Here is a 19142-nt window from a genome sequence, read left to right on the forward strand (position 1 = left end):
ATGCAAACACGTTAGGCTTCATTTAAATGTGCAGTCGAGCTGTGTTTTTGCCACCGGCCACCCCCCATTAAGCTGCAATAAGCAGTGGGCGGGGGTGTTTACATGCTTTGGTTTGCACCCATTGCAAAGTTCACCTGACATGTAGAAACTGTCATTACCACAGCACCCCATCAATCAACCTGTAAGGCAAATATATGTTAAAGGAGAGAAAAATTCCAAACGTTTTTCTTTCATTTCAGAGTAAGGGAGGGTTATGATCCCTGTCAGGTTTTTTTTTGCTGCCTGTGTCCCATTGGGAAGAGTTACCTTCTCTTTCTGTGTCATAGTAAAAACAGGAAGAGAGCTGAAATTTGCATATGAATACATCATTGCTGTCATGCTGCCACCAGTGGACAGTGCTGTGTGGGTGGAGTTTTTATGAATGAGCGGTTTTCCTGCTTTTACGTGTTTCAGGGCAGCGGAGGGTGGCATACCTTCAACTTCCAAGGAAGTTGAAGATATGCAGGTCATAAATTTATGTTAAAAGATATGCTTTCAGAAGCTGCAATTACAGAAGACACAGATGTCAATAAGGCCCTTACCATGGGCGGTGCTTGAGGTGTGGCAATGGCAACCCCGTTCTTGCTCCAGGGGCCCATGCGGCCTGGTTGTAACATTGGGTTTTACACTGGGGGTCAGTAACCCATCAATCACAATCTACCTGTCGATCATGGGCAGGTGATGGGTAGATCGCATTCCTTCCTTGTCGACCCCTGTAACCTGTATGGGATCAGCTGGCTCCTCCTCTTCTCCCACTGGCTGCTGCAGGAGATGTTTCAATATGGAGAGGGGCTGGTAAAAATACTGGCCCCTTCCATTTCTGACTGAACACATTGAATAATCAGTACCGATCACTCACTGTGTTCATTCGTAACTGAAGCATAGTAAACTGTGTTTACTATGCTTCAGTTTGTTAGTGAACAGGAAGCTCTGTACAAAGCTATTTCTGTTCAATCATTCTGTGCAGCTAAGGCTGCAGAGATAGAAATTGTGGACTGCGTCCTCAATCTTCTTTCTCTGTCTCAAATGTGAGACATCGGGGGTCTATTTAGACCTCTGATATTTCAACTAAGCCCCCCAACGGGCTGCTAAAAAAACATTGTAAAAAATAATAAAACTGTAACAAAATATAATAATAATAACAATGAAATCACTACTGACACTTTCCACTGCCTTACTGACACCATCCACTGCTCCACTGACATTGTTCACATGCTATCTACTGCTCTACTGACACCGTCCACGATTCTACTGGCATTGTCCACTTTTCTACTGACACTGTCCACACACCATTCACTGCTATACTGACACCATCTACTGTTCTACTAACACTGTCCACTGACACCATTCACTTGTCTACTGACTCTATACATACACCGTCCACTGCCCTACTGGTCAACTTTTGCATCGGGCCTATGAGATTCAAGCTACGCCTTTGGCCCTTACCTTTTCTTCCCCACTGTTTTGCTCAGGGTGGAGAAGCAAATGAAATACCAGGTATGGAGGACTATATCACAGCTTAGTACGTGGACTCCAGCATCTTGTAACATACGTAGAGCTTTCTTTTCACTCCTGGTGTTTGAATGATGTGGTGTGGGAGTGGGGAGAAGTTGGGCATACTGCTGCTGGAGGAATCTGTAATAAAGTGAACCTGTCGCTGCCGCACTTGCATACTGATGTTGCCTGTTACCAATGCTGGCTATATCTTAATTCAAAACTCAATAAGACTTTTTGTAAAATAAAGCGAACATGTTGTTTTGTCCTACATGGAAAAAGACAGGATCACTTTAATGGGTGAGTTCACGTTTTCGTAACTTTTTACACCTATATTCAGGGTGTAGCAGGTAACATGTTATGATCGGACCGACCCTCGCACCCTCCACTCCCTGTTGTGACAGCTATCTTCTCCTCCCCGCTATCTGTCACAATTATTTTAAAAACGTGGCCCTGTGGGGCTCTGCCTTCCCGGCCACATCACTCATTCACAGTATTCTGTGAATGGGAAAACAAGTCCTGGTAGCCTTTGCAGCTGTCAGCTTGTAGGTTTCAATGAATTAAAACGGGGCTCCACCACACCATGGTAGTTCATTGAGCCTTCCTGTCAGTATCTGCCTGTCCATACTGGATGTATGACCAAGCAGATATACTGATAGGACAGGGGAAGACCTGCACGGCATCATCGCCGGTGCCCTGCTTTAGAGGCTCCAGAAACAAAAATAATAAATGAACATTTTTTTTAACCTGCAAAAAAATGTACATTTATTATTTTTGTTAACCGCTTGCCTGCCGCCCTACAGCAGAAATACTGCTACAGGGCGAAAAATTACGTATATATACGCAATTAAAATTTCTGGGTAGGAAGCGTGGTGCACGCTGCCCTACCCGCGCCGCCATTGATGGCTAGGCATGGCAATCACTGGGTCATGGCCAGAGATTCCTCGCCGGCACCCAGCAATTGCCTTGCAAATGGCAATGTGTAAACAACACAGGTCTATCTCCTGCCAGCAAGGACATGCTGCTTTTTATTTCTCTGCACAGCATGTCTCCAAGGTAAAACAGCACACTTTTGAGCACCCAAAAGTTAACCCCTTCCTGCCCAGTGTTATTAGTACAGTGCCAATGCTTTTTATTAGCACTGATCACTGTATTGGTGTCACTGGGGATGTTAGTGACAGTCAGTTCCCTCCCGTGTCAGAATGCCTGCTGCAGTCCCGCTATAAATCGCTGATCGCTGCCATTACTAGTATAAAAAACAAAAATTCCAGTATACATACCACCATATGTAGATGCTATAGCTCTCACGTAAACCAATTAATTCACATGTACTGGGTTTTTGTTTTTAGCAAAGACATGCAGCAGAATACATTTTGGCCTGAATTTATGATGAAATTTGATTTTTAAAATTTTTTTACTGGACATGTTTAATAACAAAAAGTCAAAAATACAGCATTTTTCAAAATTGTCGATTATATATAAATGGTTTTATAGCGCAAATGATATAAAATGCAGAGGGGATCAAATACCATCAAAAGAAAGCTCTATTTGTGAGAAAAAAAGGACATAAATTTAATTTATGTACAGCGTTGCATGACCGCACAATTTTTTGAGTAACGCAGCACCATATCCTAAAAAATGGCCTGGTCAGGAAGAGGGGTAAATCCTCTGGAGGGCAAGTGGTTAAAAAGTGAATTTATCCTTTAATGTTACCAATGGAAAGTTCTTGTGTTCACACCAGATGCCTTTAAAGCTGAACACCAGGCACACATTCTTTCATTTAAATGTATTCATCTGTAGCCACAAAAAATATAAATCTGCAATAGAATGCTTTTGCAAATCTAGATATTACCTTGTAAGAGTAGCAGTGACATCATCGTTGGGCTGAACATAGCCTGCACAGAGAGCATAGCTATGGGAGGCACCCAGCAGGCTCCACCCACTACAGACTGCCTGTAGAAAATTACAGGAGGGGGGTGAATCCACACCAGTCACCCTGCTCAAGGAGACAGAGTAGCAGTGACAGTCTTTATTAGACATGTGCAGTTTGTTACATTCAGAATTGAAATTTGAACTCATTTTTTTGTTATTTAGGGATTCAGAATTACAATAGTAACGAATTTACACAAATCTGAAATAGAAAAAACTAACAAAAGAACTAAACTAACTAAAGTAGAAACTAAATATTGTATGAAATTCAAATTGAATTCAGAAAACAAGAATAGAACAAAACAGAATAGAAAATAAATAATAGAAATGAGGAAAACAGAACAGAAGAGAATATACAATAAAATAATAGAATAATAAATAAGGGAACAGAATAGAAAAGAAAATAGAAAGAGTAAAGCGGCATAGAATAGAATAGAAATTAAGAGACTAGAATAAAAAAACAATAGAGTAAAATAGAAAGAATAGAACCAACTCTGAAATCCGAACAGAATAAATTCAAATTCGAATGCCGATTTGATACTTGAATTCAATTCGACTGAATTCGGAAAATTCAAAAAATGAATAAATGAAATCAAACTCAACAAACTCTGAAAGCAAATTGAACTAATTTAACTAACTAAAATTAACTAAACAAATCTTTTTCGTTCAGCATGTCTAGTCTTTGTTACAGGAGGATCCTCCATAGAGGAAAGGTTTGACACGGGAACACACAAAGGACTCTGACATTCATGTCTCTTGTATTCACACAATCCGTGTTCCTCCCGGGACTCGGGATTAACAATTCTCTAATGTCAGTCTATAGGATTAGGATGAGAAGACAGGAGAATGAATACTAGCAAACAGGGAAGAACTCAGTCATCACCATCCTCTCCTCATTCCCCCATCCCCATCCTCTCCACATTCCCTTATCCCCATCCTCTCCACATTCCCTCATCCCCATCCTCTCCACATTCCCTCATCCTCTCCACATTCCCTCATCCCCATCCTCTCCACATTCCCAAATCCTCATCCTCTCTTCATTCCCTTCCTCTCCTCTCTACATTCCCTTCCTCTCCTCTCTACATTCCCTCATCCCTATCCTCTACATTTCCTCTTCCTCATCTTTTCTACATTCCCTCATCTCCATCCTCTTTACATTTTCTCATCCCCTCCACATTCCTTAATCCCCATCCTCTCTACATTCCCTCATCCCCATCCTCTCCACATTCCCTCATCCCTATCCTCTCTACATTTCCTCATCCCCATCTTCTCTACATTCCCTCATCTCCATCCTCTTTACATTCCCTCATCTCCTCCACATTCCTTAATCCCCATCCTCTCCACATTCCCTCATCACCATCCTCTCTCCTCTCCTTGTTCTCCGGCACATGCGCAACACAACACCGCACACAGGCTGAGCGCAAGCGTGCCGGGAGAGGCTTCGTCTCAGTCATGTGACACGTGACATCACCCGTGGAGGGAGGGGGCGGGTTCCCATCATGGCGTCAATGCAGGTGAGTGTTGCGCGAATGTGTATCCGGATGACCCGTATGTGGAGCCTTCTAATGCGGCGGGGAGAAGGGAGTGAGTGTGGAGGGCGTACAGCCGGGGCCTCGGGGGAGATTCTTTTATTAGTTTCCTTCTAGTTTATGGCTCCAACATCCCTATACTGGAGACCTGCGTGCTGTCACTTCAGTCATCTCTCTGCTACTCACTGTGTACTACTGACTGGCACTTCACAGACAGCCCGACACCATCCCATATACACCCCGTACTCAGCCCGACACCATCCCATATACACCCCGTACTCAGCCCGACACCATCCCATATACACCCCGTACTCAGCCCGACACCATCCCATATACACCCCGTACTCAGCCCGACACCATCCCATATACACCCCGTACTCAGCCCGACACCATCCCATATACACCCCGTACTCAGCCCGACACCATCCCATATACACCCCGTACTCAGCCCGACACCATCCCATATACACCCCGTACTCAGCCCGACACCATCCCATATACACCGCGTACTCAGCCCGACACCATCCCGTATACACCCCGTACTCAGCCCGACACCATCCCGTATACACCCCGTACTCAGCCCGACACCATCCCATATACACCCCGTACTCAGCCCGACACCATCCCGTATACACCGCGTACTCAGCCCGACACCATCCCGTATACACCCCGTACTCAGCCCGACACCATCCCGTATACACCCCGTACTCAGCCCGACACCATCCCATATACACCCCGTACTCAGCCCGACACCAGCCCGTATACACCGTGTACTCAGCCCGACACCATCCCATATACACCCCGTACTCAGCCCGACACCAGCCCGTATACACCCCGTACTCAGCCCGACACCATCCCATATACATCCCGTACTCAGCCCGACACCAGCCCGTATACACCCCGTACTCAGTCCAACACCGTCCCATACACACCCCGTACTCAGTCCGACACCGTCCCGTACTCAGCCCGACACCAGCCCATATACACCCTGTACTCAGCCCGACACCATCCCGTATACACCCTGTACTCAGCCCGACACCGTCCCGTATACACCCCGCACTCAGCCCGACACCAGCCCATATACACCCCGTACTCAGCCCGACACCATCCCATATACACCCCGTACTCAGCCCGACACCAGCCCGTATACACCGCGTACTCAGCCCGACACCATCCCATATACACCCCGTACTCAGCCCGACACCATCCCATATACACCCCGTACTCAGCCCGACACCAGCCCGTATACACCCCGTACTCAGCCCGACACCATCCCATATACACCGCGTACTCAGCCCAACACCATCCCGTATACACCGCATACTCAGCCCGACACCATCCCATATACACCGCGTACTCAGCCCGACACCATCCCATATACACCCCGTACTCAGCCCGACACCATCCCATATACACCCCGTACTCAGCCCGACACCATCCCATATACACCGCGTACTCAGCCCGACACCATCCCATATACACCGCGTACTCAGCCCGACACCATCCCATATACACCGCGTACTCAGCCCGACACCATCCCATATACACCGCGTACTCAGCCCGACACCATCCCATATACACCGCGTACTCAGCCCGACACCAGCCCGTATACATCCCGTACTCAGTCCGACACCGTCCCGTATACACCCCGTACTCAGCCCGACACCAGCCCGTATACACCCCGCACTCAGCCCGACACCATCCCGTATACACCCCGCACTCAGCCCGACACCATCCCATATACACCGCGTACTCAGCCCGACACCATCCCATATACACCGCGTACTCAGCCCGACACCATCCCGTATACACCCCGTACTCAGCCCGACACCGTCCCGTATACACCCCGCACTCAGCCCGACACCATCCCGTATACACCCCGTACTGAGCCCGACACCAGCCCGTATACACCCCGTACTCAGTCCGACACCGTCCCATACACACCCCGTACTCAGTCCGACACCATCCCGTACTCAGCCCGACACCAGCCCATATACACCCTGTACTCAGCCCGACACCATCCCGTATACACCCTGTACTCAGCCCGACACCGTCCCGTATACACCCCGCACTCAGCCCGACACCATCCCGTATACACCCCATACTCAGCCCGACACCAGCCCGTATACACCCCGTACTCAGCCCAACACCGTCCCGTATACACCCCGTACTCAGCCCGACACCAGCCCGTATACACCCCGTACTGAGCCCGACACCAGCCCGTATACACCCCGTACTGAGCCCGACACCGTCCCGTACACACCCCGTACTCAGCCCCGACACCGTCCCGTACACACCCCGTACTCAGCCCCGACACCGTCCCGTACACACCCCGTACTCAGCCCCGACACCGTCCCGTACACACCCCGTACTCAGCCCCGACACCGTCCCATACACACCCCGTACTCAGCCCCGACACCGTCCCGTACACACCCCGTACTCAGCCCCGACACCGTCCCATACACACCCCGTACTCAGCCCCGACACCGTCCCATGCACACCCCGTACTCAGCCCCGACACCGTCCCATACACACCCCGTACTCAGCCCCGACACCGTCCAATACACACCCCGTACTCAGCCCGGCACCGTCTCACACACACCCGGTACTCAGCCCCGACACCGTCCCGCGTGCACCCCGTACTCAGCCCGACACCGTGCCGCGTGCACCCCGTACTCAGCCCATACACTGCCTGCTCTTAAACTCCTCTATAATCATTCTGTTTTCATACTCATCCTATTCCCTGGATACTCAGCCTGCGCCTTTGACACCCATCCCAGCCTGCGCCCCTGACACCCATCCAGGATGGATTTGATTTAAATCAAACTGATTTAAATCACTAGTCAGGCTTGATTTAAATCCTAGTTTTCTACATAAAGACTAATTCTTGCTGGTATAACTTTAATATGCAAGTAGATGAAGATTTTTAGAATCACAACTTTTCATATTAGTTTTTTTTTATCCCCAGTTTAATAGGTTAATCATTCATATTTGGACAACTTTTCTGTTGTACTGAGGAAGGAGAAAAATAATCTTTACCTTAATAATAACAATTTAAATAGATTTATTCAACTGAAACAACAACATTCCAGCATATGTTATTTGCTTAAACATCCATGTTTGTTAACTAATTTGGCTAAACAAAATATATATATTTTAAGAAACTTAGACTGTCAGCCCCTCCTCCTCACACTTAGTTTCACTTTCTTCTTGTGCAGATCTATTCCACTCCAAACAATCAGAAAAATATTGTTTCTATTCTATTCACTGAACTTCTTGAAACTTAGCACTGAAGGGGTTGATTCTGTATTCATAGGTTTGTAGAAGTTAGGATTAAGGTCTTTTTCTTAACTCTGTTCATGTTATAACATTTTTGCTGTGAAGAAGAGGCATGTGATCTCCGCTGAGTCAAATTCAGTTTTGAGAACTGCAAAAGTAAACCAATCATCTGTGATAATATCTTGTAGGTAAAGAAACTGCCCAATAATCTTACAAAAACCTCTGGAAGAGCATGACATTGTGAATGGATTCATGGAATTTATTTACCAAACAAATTAAACATATACAGCCTTATTCTACATAATTAAAAAATGAATCTTTATTTCATGATGGAATAACCTTTGGATGGTAATATATTTTCCTCAAAAAGCATTTTATTTAAAAAAAATCGATTTAAATAAAAAAAATTGTTTTTTTTAAATTTTTTTTTTAAAAATAATTGATTTTTATCCACCCCGCACCCATCCCATACTCAGGTTTGTGCCCTGCCTGCACATAACTGACTGCTTTATAGCATTTTTTTTTTTTTACTGTTGGGTGAAATGTATTAACTAATACAGATATGGTGATATTTACCTTTTCTTGGTCTAGTTCTGCTTGGGACTTGTTTTTACTAGAATGTAACCCTGTGTTCACCCACATCCAGCAACACCTGGGTGTTGTGTGTAAACACCACCATCACAGACAATTTCTCTTTGGTGGATTCTGGTTTGTGTACCTGTGTCTATGTTGATGTCAGGCAGTTCGGGAAGGTGGGCACAGTGTTTCCTTATAGATATGAAACTTTTAGGCTACATGCACACCTTTGCGCAGTGCAGTAAAATGAATCCTTCTAGCTGCTGCTTTGTTGCAGTTTCCACCTAAACACACCTTACATTGTTATCAATGTTGACATCTTGCTTGTGACTTCTTTGCAACTTTCATGCGACTTTGATATTTTTTAACTTTGGCAAATTATAACAATACAGATGTTGACACACATTATTACCGTATTTGCCGGCGTATAAGACGACTGGGCGTATAAGACGACCCCCCTACTTTTCCTGCTAAAATGTAGTGTTTGGGCTATACTCGCCGTATAAGACTACCCCTCTTCCAATGCACACCAGTGGGAGGAATAGTGCCCCATCATTGATGTCAGTGGGAGGAATAGTGCCCCATCATTGGTATTAGTGGCAGGAATAGTGCCCCATCATTGGCATTAGTGGCAGGAATAGTGCCCTATCATTAGTATCAGTGGAGGAATAGTGCTCCATCATTGGTGTCAGTGGGAGGAATAGTGCCCCATCATTGGTGTCAGTGGGAGGAATAGTGCCCCATCATTGGTATCAGTGGCAGGAATAGTGCCCCATCATTGGTATCAGTGGGAGGAATAGTGCCCCATCATTGGTATCAGTGGGGGGAATAGTGCCCCATCATTGGTATCAGTGGCAGGAATGGTGCCCCATCATTGGTGTCAGTGGGAGGAATAGTGCCCCATCATTGATGTCAGTGGGAGGAATGGTGTCCCATCATTGGTGTCAGTGAGGAGTGGAATAGTGCCCCATCATTGGTGTCAGTGGGGGGTGGAATAGTGCCCCATCGTTGGTGTCAGTGGGGGGGGAATAGTGCCCCATCATTGGTGTCAGTGGGAGGAATAGTGCCCCATCATTGGTATCAGTGACACCAATGATGGGGCACTTTTCCTCCCACTGAGACTTGCTGACCCTGTTCTCGTATGGTGCTGCTGCAGCCAGCATATGTGGTTGCAGCAGCACCTCTACACAGAACACTTACCTGCTGCTCCGGCACTCAATTTTCGCGGGGCCGCTCGGCTCCGCCCCCTCGCCGGTGATTGGCCGCCTGTGTGCCTTTCCTGAGCTACAGTTCTGGCGGCCAATCACCGGTGAGGAGGCGGAGCCGAGCAGCCGCACGAACATCCAGTGGCCGAACTGAAGGAGACGCCGCGCTTCCTGGACCGGATCGTCGTGGGACTGGATCCAGGTAAGAGACATCAGCCCCTGCAAACCCCTGTACTTAATGCCGCAGCCCCCCTAAACATGTGTACCGGCGTATAAGACGACCCCCGACTTTTGAGAAGATTTTCAAGGGTCAAAAAGTCGTCTTATACGCCGGCAAATACGGTACATAGTTAGTCTGGCTGAAAAAAGACAAAAGTCCATCCAGTTCAACCATAAAAAAAAGTTATCATCCTATACCCACAGTTGATCCAGAGAGAGGCAAAAAACCCAGCAAAGCACGATCCAATTCGCTCCTGCAGGGGAAAAAATTCCTTCCTGATCCCCCAAGAGGCAATCGGATATTCCCTGGATCAACTTTACCTATAATTATGTTATTGAACTTGCAAAACCCTCTGAAGTCGCAGCCAAAGTCACAAAGATAAGACAAAGAGATGACTTCTTTGCAGCTTTTGTGATAAACCCCTTTGCGCCGGTGCCTCCCGGCCCTTTAAGAGTTTCAGAAGCCGGGAGGCGGGTGGGGTTTTAGTCATGTGACCGCCGTGATTCACTGTCACGGCGGTTACATGGTCGGAAAAGGTCCCAATCGCAAGGGGAGATCGGGACCTTTCCGTGAGTCACGGATATATGTGCTGGGAGCGTGCAGGGCGCGCACATATATATTTTCTAATGGCACACAAATATGTAGCCACTCAGCGTCAAGGCCCAGACAACAAGAGGCTGCATATTTGCGTGCGCTCAGCGTCTAGGGGTTAACATTGCAGTCTATGGTACTCATGTCGCAAGGAAGATAAAGAAAAATAGTGCAGGCAATGCAGAGTCACACTGGAAGTCGCACGACTTTGGGGTTGCAGCAGTGTGAACTGAGCCTAAAATCATATTTTAACTAATGAAGGACACCTTTGGGGTATTTTGTGAGGGTGGTATAAAGATCAGAGTCTATTGTGGTAAAATTGAACCCATTTTTATACAGCAGTTTTCAGGGGGTTGTGGAGAAACCTGGTGCGGTTATGTTTTGAAGTGCTAAGTGATCAGCTGTGTCTTAGATTTAAAGTAGAGGGGAAAAGGGAAAAAGTGTAAGAAGGTAGTTTCTTGTAGAAAAAATTTGCATGTGCCATTTGTTTAATTTTTCTGTGCATACTGCCTATGGCCCATGGGTCTCACTGCGAATACATCCAATTGGTTGGTCAGTATAACTCCAGCACACTTGCATAGGAGTTTCATCATCAGTGGCCAAAGAAAGAAGACTTCGTATCAGGTACGTTTGTCATATTGTGCAAGTATGAAAGGCATTATGGCAAGTGTACTTGGGCCTCCAGGGTGACTACAGTTCTAATTTAACCACTTCACGTCCGGACACTTTTACCCCCTTCCTGTCCAGGCCAATTTTCAGCTTTCAGCACAATCATGCTTTGAATGACAATTGCACGGTCATGCAACACTGTTCCCGTATGAATTTTTTTTGAGACAGATAAAGCTTTATTTTGATGGTATTTATTCACCATTGGGAGTTTTATTTTTTTTTGCTATATAAATAAAAGTCCAAAAATTTTAAAAAGTATTTTTCTTATAAAATTTTGCAAATAAATAATCTTTCTTCATAAATCTTGGCCAAAATTTATTCATATGTCTTTTTAGTAAAAAAAAAATAACCCAAATTAGTTTATAACCAAAAATTATAATTTTTCCACTTTTTTTTACTTTTTTTTTTTTTTTTTTTATATTATTTGTTTTTTTACATACTGTCGCCCTAGCAGTAGTGTCACCTTGGTGACACTGTACTACTTGTGAGGGGTTATGAAGATTTTTTTTTTACACTGATTGCTTTTACACCCATAAAGGCTATAAAAGCAATCTTTTCTCTTCTCTGGCTGCATTTTTGCAGCCATTGAGAAATACTGTGTTAGCTGTGATTGGTTACAGCTTGTCACATGGTACAAGGCTGTTGTGAATAGCCTTGTACCATGTGACCTCTGTGATCACTCACAGATTTCACATGTAGTAAGCAATGATGTCAGAAGTGCTTACTACTCTTCATGTGATCACTGATTGGCCAATCGGTGATCACATGATCGGGACCTCGCACAGAGGTCCTGTGCAACGATTGGTGTTCCACTGTGTCTGGAGGACACAGCGGGCACCGGATTTCGGTGCTGCGCACTCCCAGGCAGCGCGCACAAGCAGGGGGCGGGGAGGCCGTTTATAAACGGCCACCTGCCTCTGCACTGCCACCGTCCAGCTGTTTATATACAATGGCCAGACGGGAAGTGGTTAAAGGATAAGTTCATCTTCGGGCTTACTGTTCCCCACCCAGTAACAGTAAGCCCGGGATCTTTTCCCCACACCCGCTTTTACAATTTTAATAAAAGGGTGGCCATGTGAGGCTCCTCCCACACGGTGGTGTCGTTCATTCACACACAGAGTTCTGTGAATGAATAGACTACAAGTACAGACGGCTCTTGTGGCTGACAGCTTGTAGTTATCAATGAACTGCAAGGGCGATGGTGAGCATCCTCAAAGTTCGTTGATTCTTCTTTGATCTAAGTAACTGCTTGCCTATACAGGCAGAGAGCTACACTGACAGTCTGCAGGAGCCTGACATTGCACCTGTGATGGTTGTGAGTACAATGCTTTCCAGGTTCCTAGGAAAAAAATAATAGTAATTGCACATTTTTTTTTTTTACCTGAAAATGTATCCTTTTAGCTGAAGGTCAGGGTACCAAAACAAGGGGCCCAATCAAACAGATGGCTGTCGACAATCTGCTGCCATGCACAATATGTGTGTAAACAGCTTGACCAGCAGTAATGCAGCTAGATTTGTACCCTGTAAAAAAACCTATGTACAGCACCACCGTTGTTTGCAGGTAACTGATCATTTGAGTGGTCATATGCGATTAGGGGCTTTGGTGGGCACTGGACAGTTTTCATCCAGGCATAGGAACAATTCAGCATTTTAAACTGATCTTCCAAGGTGATTGTTTACTGAAGTCCTAAATCTGTATATACACCAACGTTTCAAGGGTACACAGTCTCTTTTTCAAGGTGACAGTTTATCTTGGAAAAAAAGAGACTGTGCGTATCCTCGAAATGTTGTATCTACTGAGATGGGACCTCAATAAACAGTCATTTTGGAAGATCAGTAGCAGTGCTGGTTTTTTCTATGTTTGGACCTGCATGGTGTCACTAGGCAAACACCCATGGGCTATATGAGGTTTGTGGTTTGATGTATTCCAAGTTTGCATCTGGCCACACACAAACCAGACGCAGCTGATCGTTCAGATTATCTGCAGCTGTAGCACAGATTACTGCTGGAGCCGCATGTGGAGTTTAGCTGCATCTGAACACTGCAGTCTAGCTTCCCATCTGAAGGAAGCCATCAGGACAAAGTTCAGAGAAACCTATAAAACATGCAATATAAAGCTTTACTTGTAAAATTATCCCCTACAATTCGGTCACATGACCTTGCTTGTCTCCTCCCTATTTCCAGACAAACCAGTCTGGGAAGATATTACAGCAGAGGCTTTCATTTAGTAGCATGTGATGAACCTGCATGTCACTGTGAGATTTGCCTTGCGAACAGTCGGTAGGCATTATAGAAGGAGATAAATGCTGTCAGTCCCTGTATGGACAGAGGGAATGGTGTAGAGGAGCTGATGGCACTAGAGGGTTCCACCATCCCTGCATACTCTGAGCTGTAATGCCAGCAGGAATAGAAGAATCGCTATTGTTTTATTTTGCAGTGTTGCCACTACAGCCCATGGGTACTGTTACCCAGACTGGGACTGAGATTTAACATCTCATTAAGGCAGCATAGAAATAATGTAAACTGACTTCTAATTATGAGGAAAAACTTCTACTCTGGTCTTTGCAAGGTTTGGGCTGCAGCAGGCACACAGTATGGGGGCACCCAGGTCTAAAGTAGGCCATGACATGATACTATGAAAAACACGATAACCTTCTTAATTTGAATAGAGCCGCTGTGTTCACTAACATCCTCCTTCACATCATGATCTTTATCACTACAGCTGAATTGTACTGTATATAGGGCAATCCATGTCCAGGGTGCACCTAGACTGTTTACGTTCTCTGCAGAAATGAAGTCTCTGTGCTGCATATTTTTAGACTGTATACTCTTCACACGCTACGCTGAAGCTTTCCCATAGTCTCTTGGTACAAGGTAAGAGGAGTTTGTGCACTAGCAGAAATCTATGACATATTCTTAAAGAGCCCCTAGAGTCATTTCACTAAGAGATGAGTGCTGTATGAATTTGTCCTTAAAATAACTCCAGTAAAATGGGATATTTGTCTCCGATGTAGTCAATTCATTTAGAAAACATGCCTTATTTAACTAAAGTAAATAATTGGCTACACCAGAGGGAGATTGTTGTGTGAATGAAGGGACATAGAATTATTGTAAAACTGTCAAATCCGTATGCTAAGTTTGCACATCTGCAGGTGGAAACCGTATGCAAAATTGTGCGTATTCCTGACTCAGAGAAATGCTCTGCACTTTAGCAGACACCATTATTTTTTATGGCACTCCCACATATTGGAAACCGCAGTGTGTTTTTGCACCTGCCACAGCACCAATGCCATTCAGTGCGATTAAGAAAAAAGGTCAGGGACTTTTTCCCATGCGTTTCTGCGGGTAGGGCGGATAGTTGAAATGAATGGCCTGCCTACACGCACACCAGCACAGATATAAACAGAGCCTTAGTGTGCCTTCATCCGCAGAACACTCAGCCTCCAGTGCAATATTATATGTGTATCATCTTTAGCTAAGGGCAGAACATTTCCACACTGATTCACTTTTCTTTTAAAGTCTAAATTTACTTAACAAAATACAACATAAGCACAAGGGACATTTCTTCCCTTCAGGGTGAGGGGTTCCTTGTGCTTGTGTCTTCTAGTCTGGTGGTAATAGAACTGAGGAGCTGTCACAGGCTCTCACCAAAAGTTCCAAACACAGCTTCTTGAATGAAGTCCAATCTATGAATGTAGGACGGGTGGATGATTAAAGACCTATCCCCTCCATTCATGGATTGTGTTTCCCTGCAGTCACTGTAGATTCAAATGTGACATCCACTGCAGGAGAGAGGAGCCTCCGCACACTGTGGTGGGAGGGGGTCTTTTGCACCATAATACATCCTAAATATGGATATAACATGGCGGAGTCAGCCTTTAATAAAGGAGACCATATTTGTTGATGGTGAGCAATGTGAATTATAAAGATGATTTCAAAATTCTGCTAGGATTTAATCTTTAAAAGCTGGACTGCAGGACTGTGGCTGATGTCTGGATGAATCCAGATACTTAATATAGGTTTTTTTTTTTCCATATCCCTGTGTAAAGCTTAGGATTTAAGCAACTCGTATGTCACACAGGGCAGCTTCTGCTGTGGTGGCTGAATGGGATGATGGGAAGCAAAGATAAGGGGAGTATGAACTGACAGGGAGGGTGGATTAAATCGGAGCTGTTGCTTTTGCTGGATAGGTAAAGAACAGGTTTACTTTAAGCTTTTTGTATTTTTAGTGTGCTTAGTTTCCCTTCTTAAAGCAGAACTACATTCTTTCAATCAACACTAAGAGAAGTATGGCCAAAGCCATACTTCTCTTCTGGGTCACAGGAGTGCACATATTTTTGCACTCCTGTGGCCCAGATTCAGCTGATAGAAGGCTAAAGCCCGCTGTTGGGCTGACATCACAGAACCGGTCCAGGGTCTGCAAGGATCCAGAGTTTAAGGTTGGGCTCCATCTAGATGGCTGAACAGCAGCTGGCTCAGCAACGCAGCATGCCACTTTCCCCCGCTCTACAGCCTGGCATTCCAGTGAGCACTGGAGGGGCAGAGCAGAGAGCGGTGATTGACAGCCACTGTTCTCTGCTCAGTGAAGACCGAGAACTGAGCAATCAGCAGTCATGTGAGAGTCAGTGGGGGAGTCCACAACAAACTATGGTGGATAAAAATCAATAAATCCTGATGTACTGTACTTGAGACCCAAAAACTACAGGACAGTACAAATACCCCCCCAAATTACAATTTTCAGAAATTAGACAGTCTGAGGTATTTAGTAAGAGGCTTGGTGAGTTTTGCAGTTTTTTGTCAAAATTGTGTCACCAATGCAGTATAGCGTCATTATGTAACTGGTGTGGTGGTGATCAGGGACACTGACTGGTGACAGTATGTAAAATAAATAAATAATAATTAAAACAATTTTATTGCTTTTTATTTTGTATGCTTTTTTGTTTTCTACTCCTGTGACCAGAGCAATACAATGTTACTGTAGTAACACTTTACTACTCTGAGCAAGTGATCAGGATTTTTTTTTTTCATTGACATAAGCTAGCATTTTTACTGAATGAAACTGATTCACTCAGTAGCTTTTGTTGTGATCAGCTGTGATTGGCCACAGGTGATTACATGCTACAGATGGTCTGTGATTGGCCCAGTCTGTACATGTGACCAATCACAGCTAGCAGCACAGTTGTAAGCAATGAATAGCATGAAAGGAAACCATTCATTGTTTACAACTGTCATATGATCTGCTGTGATTGGTGACTGATCACATGACACTGGCACGGGGCCAGTGTATTGATCTGGCAGCGGCTGTATTTGGTGGACACATCTGTTGACAGATCATGCTGGAGCACAGTCTGTTGGTTGTGTGAGGTACGATTCTTGGAGGACGTCATATGACGTCCTCCCAGGATAATAGGGTTCCTGCTCGGCCATTATGTTACAATAGATTGGGAGGGAAGGAGTTAAAGGAGAAGTTCACCTTTCAAGAAAAATAATAAATGCACTTTTTTTTTTTGCAGGTAAAAAAAATGTGCATTTAATATTTTTGGTTTTGGGACCCTTTAAAGCATTGCATCAGTGATCAACAGATGGCTGATGCCATGCTGGTCTCCTGCAGACCTGTTAGTGTATCTGCTCCCCTTGTATGGGGAAGCTGATACTGATAGGAAGACTCAATGAACTACGACAGTGTTCACATCGCAGTGGTAGTTCATTGAAAACTACAAGACAACATCCACAGCGGCTGCTGGATTTGTAGTTTGCTTATTCACAGAACACTGTGAATGAGTGACGTGGCCGAGCGGACAGAGCCCCATGCGGCTGTTTTTTTTTTGTTTTTTTTTCAAATTGTGACAGCTAGCGGAAGGAGAAGATCCCCCGCTAGCTGTCACAACTGGGAGGGGGACAGTCTGTTTGTAACATGTTGCACCCTGAATTTGGATGTAACATGTTATGAAAGGTGAACTTGTCTTTTAATTCTTTCTGAAGACTGATCCTATCCCATAATATGAAACTACTCTCAGGCAGCCAGCTGTTACTATTGTCACCAGTTCTGTGTACATTCTCATTTTGAAGCTCTGTATTTCACAGCCACACTGTTCATGTTCTGTTGTACTTACGTTAGACCGTTTTATGGCATAAGAGTTTCATGAGGGGTATGGGGACTGCTAGAATATATTGCAGTTACACACAGGGCAGCAATCTTCCATGCATCCCGCCCATTCTGCCTTTGGTTGTCATCAAACTTCTGTGTAACAAATACCGGTAGGAAGCAACTTTGTGTTTGGCCTCCCATTCACTCCAGGCATTATGGTCAAAATTGTCCTAGACAAAAAGCCATTTCATTGTGTAGTTCTGCAAGTATGTGGGAGTTGCTATATTTGCTCATTATGTATGTAGATTCTGCTTCTTCCTTTGCAGTGCTACACGATGGTTGCCCATTTACAATGCAAGTGTGTGCACTACATATTTATTTATTTTTTTAACTGGAAATGCCTTTTTTAGATCACCGAGCTGGAAGTGTACAGAACACTAGTACAAAAAAATGATCAGATAATAGCAAGTAAAACAAATAAATTGACATTGACAATCCATTTGTGCTACTCAGCTTTGTATAGCTGCTCTGCGACCTTTGTCCACTCTTCTGACTTTTCTGTTTTTTTTTTTTTTATTTTGCTATTGTAAAATGAAAAATTAGCCCATTAAAATGTCACTCTTCAATTGACTTAATTATAGACTGGCTACGGATCGGCAAACATGACGATCTGACTTTACTTTGGATTTTTCACAAAGTGTTTGTGTATCCAGGGTGATTTATAATGTTTAATGGCAACAGGCTAGTTACCTTCGTTTGTATCTTTACTTTACAGTGCTTTACAAGGAAAGCCATTTTGCAGCTTCTGGTACAAGGTCATTGTACATAGATACACTTTAATTTTCTCCTGTCTATAATTGCATTTTGTGGACTGTATCTTCCATCCAACACACAATCCTTTTGTTTTATTACCCACCCTGACTTGTGTTTCTGTTTCTGCGGTGATTCCTATCACTAGTCAGGTCTCTATAGAACCACCACATCCTGCGTGCCCTCACCCCCATGATTACACAGATGAGTGCAGGAGATGAAGGGAATTTGTGAAAGGTCCTCCTCCCAGTCACATTGGGTTTGATGGACAGTTCGGTTTGTTACTGATTATATAGAACGTCTATTAAAATAAAGTGTACAAACTGTGCAATAAAGGTATTAAAAAAAACACAGTTTTTTACAATCTAAAAAAAAAACACGTTTGCCTGCTTTTCTGCTGGTCCTCTGATGCTGCGGTATTAGGGAGGAGGGACCAGCAGAAACCCACATTAGCACACTGCATGTTAGGACTTATAGTCCCACTGTCAGGCATGGGGAGAGCCTGTGCATGCACTCCAAGCAGATGTAAGGGAGAAACACGGTGCCAGAAGATGTGGTTCAGATTTCAAGGGAGACTAGAAATTTACAAAAGGAGTTGTTGAAAACGATTAGAGATGTTTTTTTAATTGAGGGTTTAATACTACTTTAATGTATGAAACTTATACAAAGGATTTTGTATAAAATGTATATTCTGTGGGAAATAAAAAATCTCT

The 19142-nt window shown here is 44.6% G+C and overlaps 1 protein-coding gene across 2 annotated transcripts in view; it reads left to right on the forward strand.

Moving 5' to 3' along the window:
• The first annotated feature begins 4865 nt into the window (after positions 1-4865).
• UBE2W (ubiquitin conjugating enzyme E2 W) overlaps positions 4866-19142 on the forward strand; it is a 69606-nt gene continuing 55329 nt past the window's right edge. The window contains exon 1 of one of the 2 annotated variants that reach the window (XM_089661029.1): positions 4866-4976. In XM_089661029.1, coding sequence (XP_089517155.1) covers positions 4962-4976 — 15 coding nt within the window. In that variant the 5' untranslated portion in view covers positions 4866-4961. The remainder of the gene's footprint in view (positions 4977-19142) is intronic. The other variant, XM_089661028.1, reaches the window with a different exon arrangement.

The sequence above is a fragment of the Staurois parvus genome, unplaced genomic scaffold, assembly GCF_062004578.1.
Source record: "Staurois parvus isolate SC_StPar_1 unplaced genomic scaffold, SC_StPar_1.0 ptg001302l, whole genome shotgun sequence".
NCBI lineage: Eukaryota > Metazoa > Chordata > Amphibia > Anura > Ranidae > Staurois > Staurois parvus.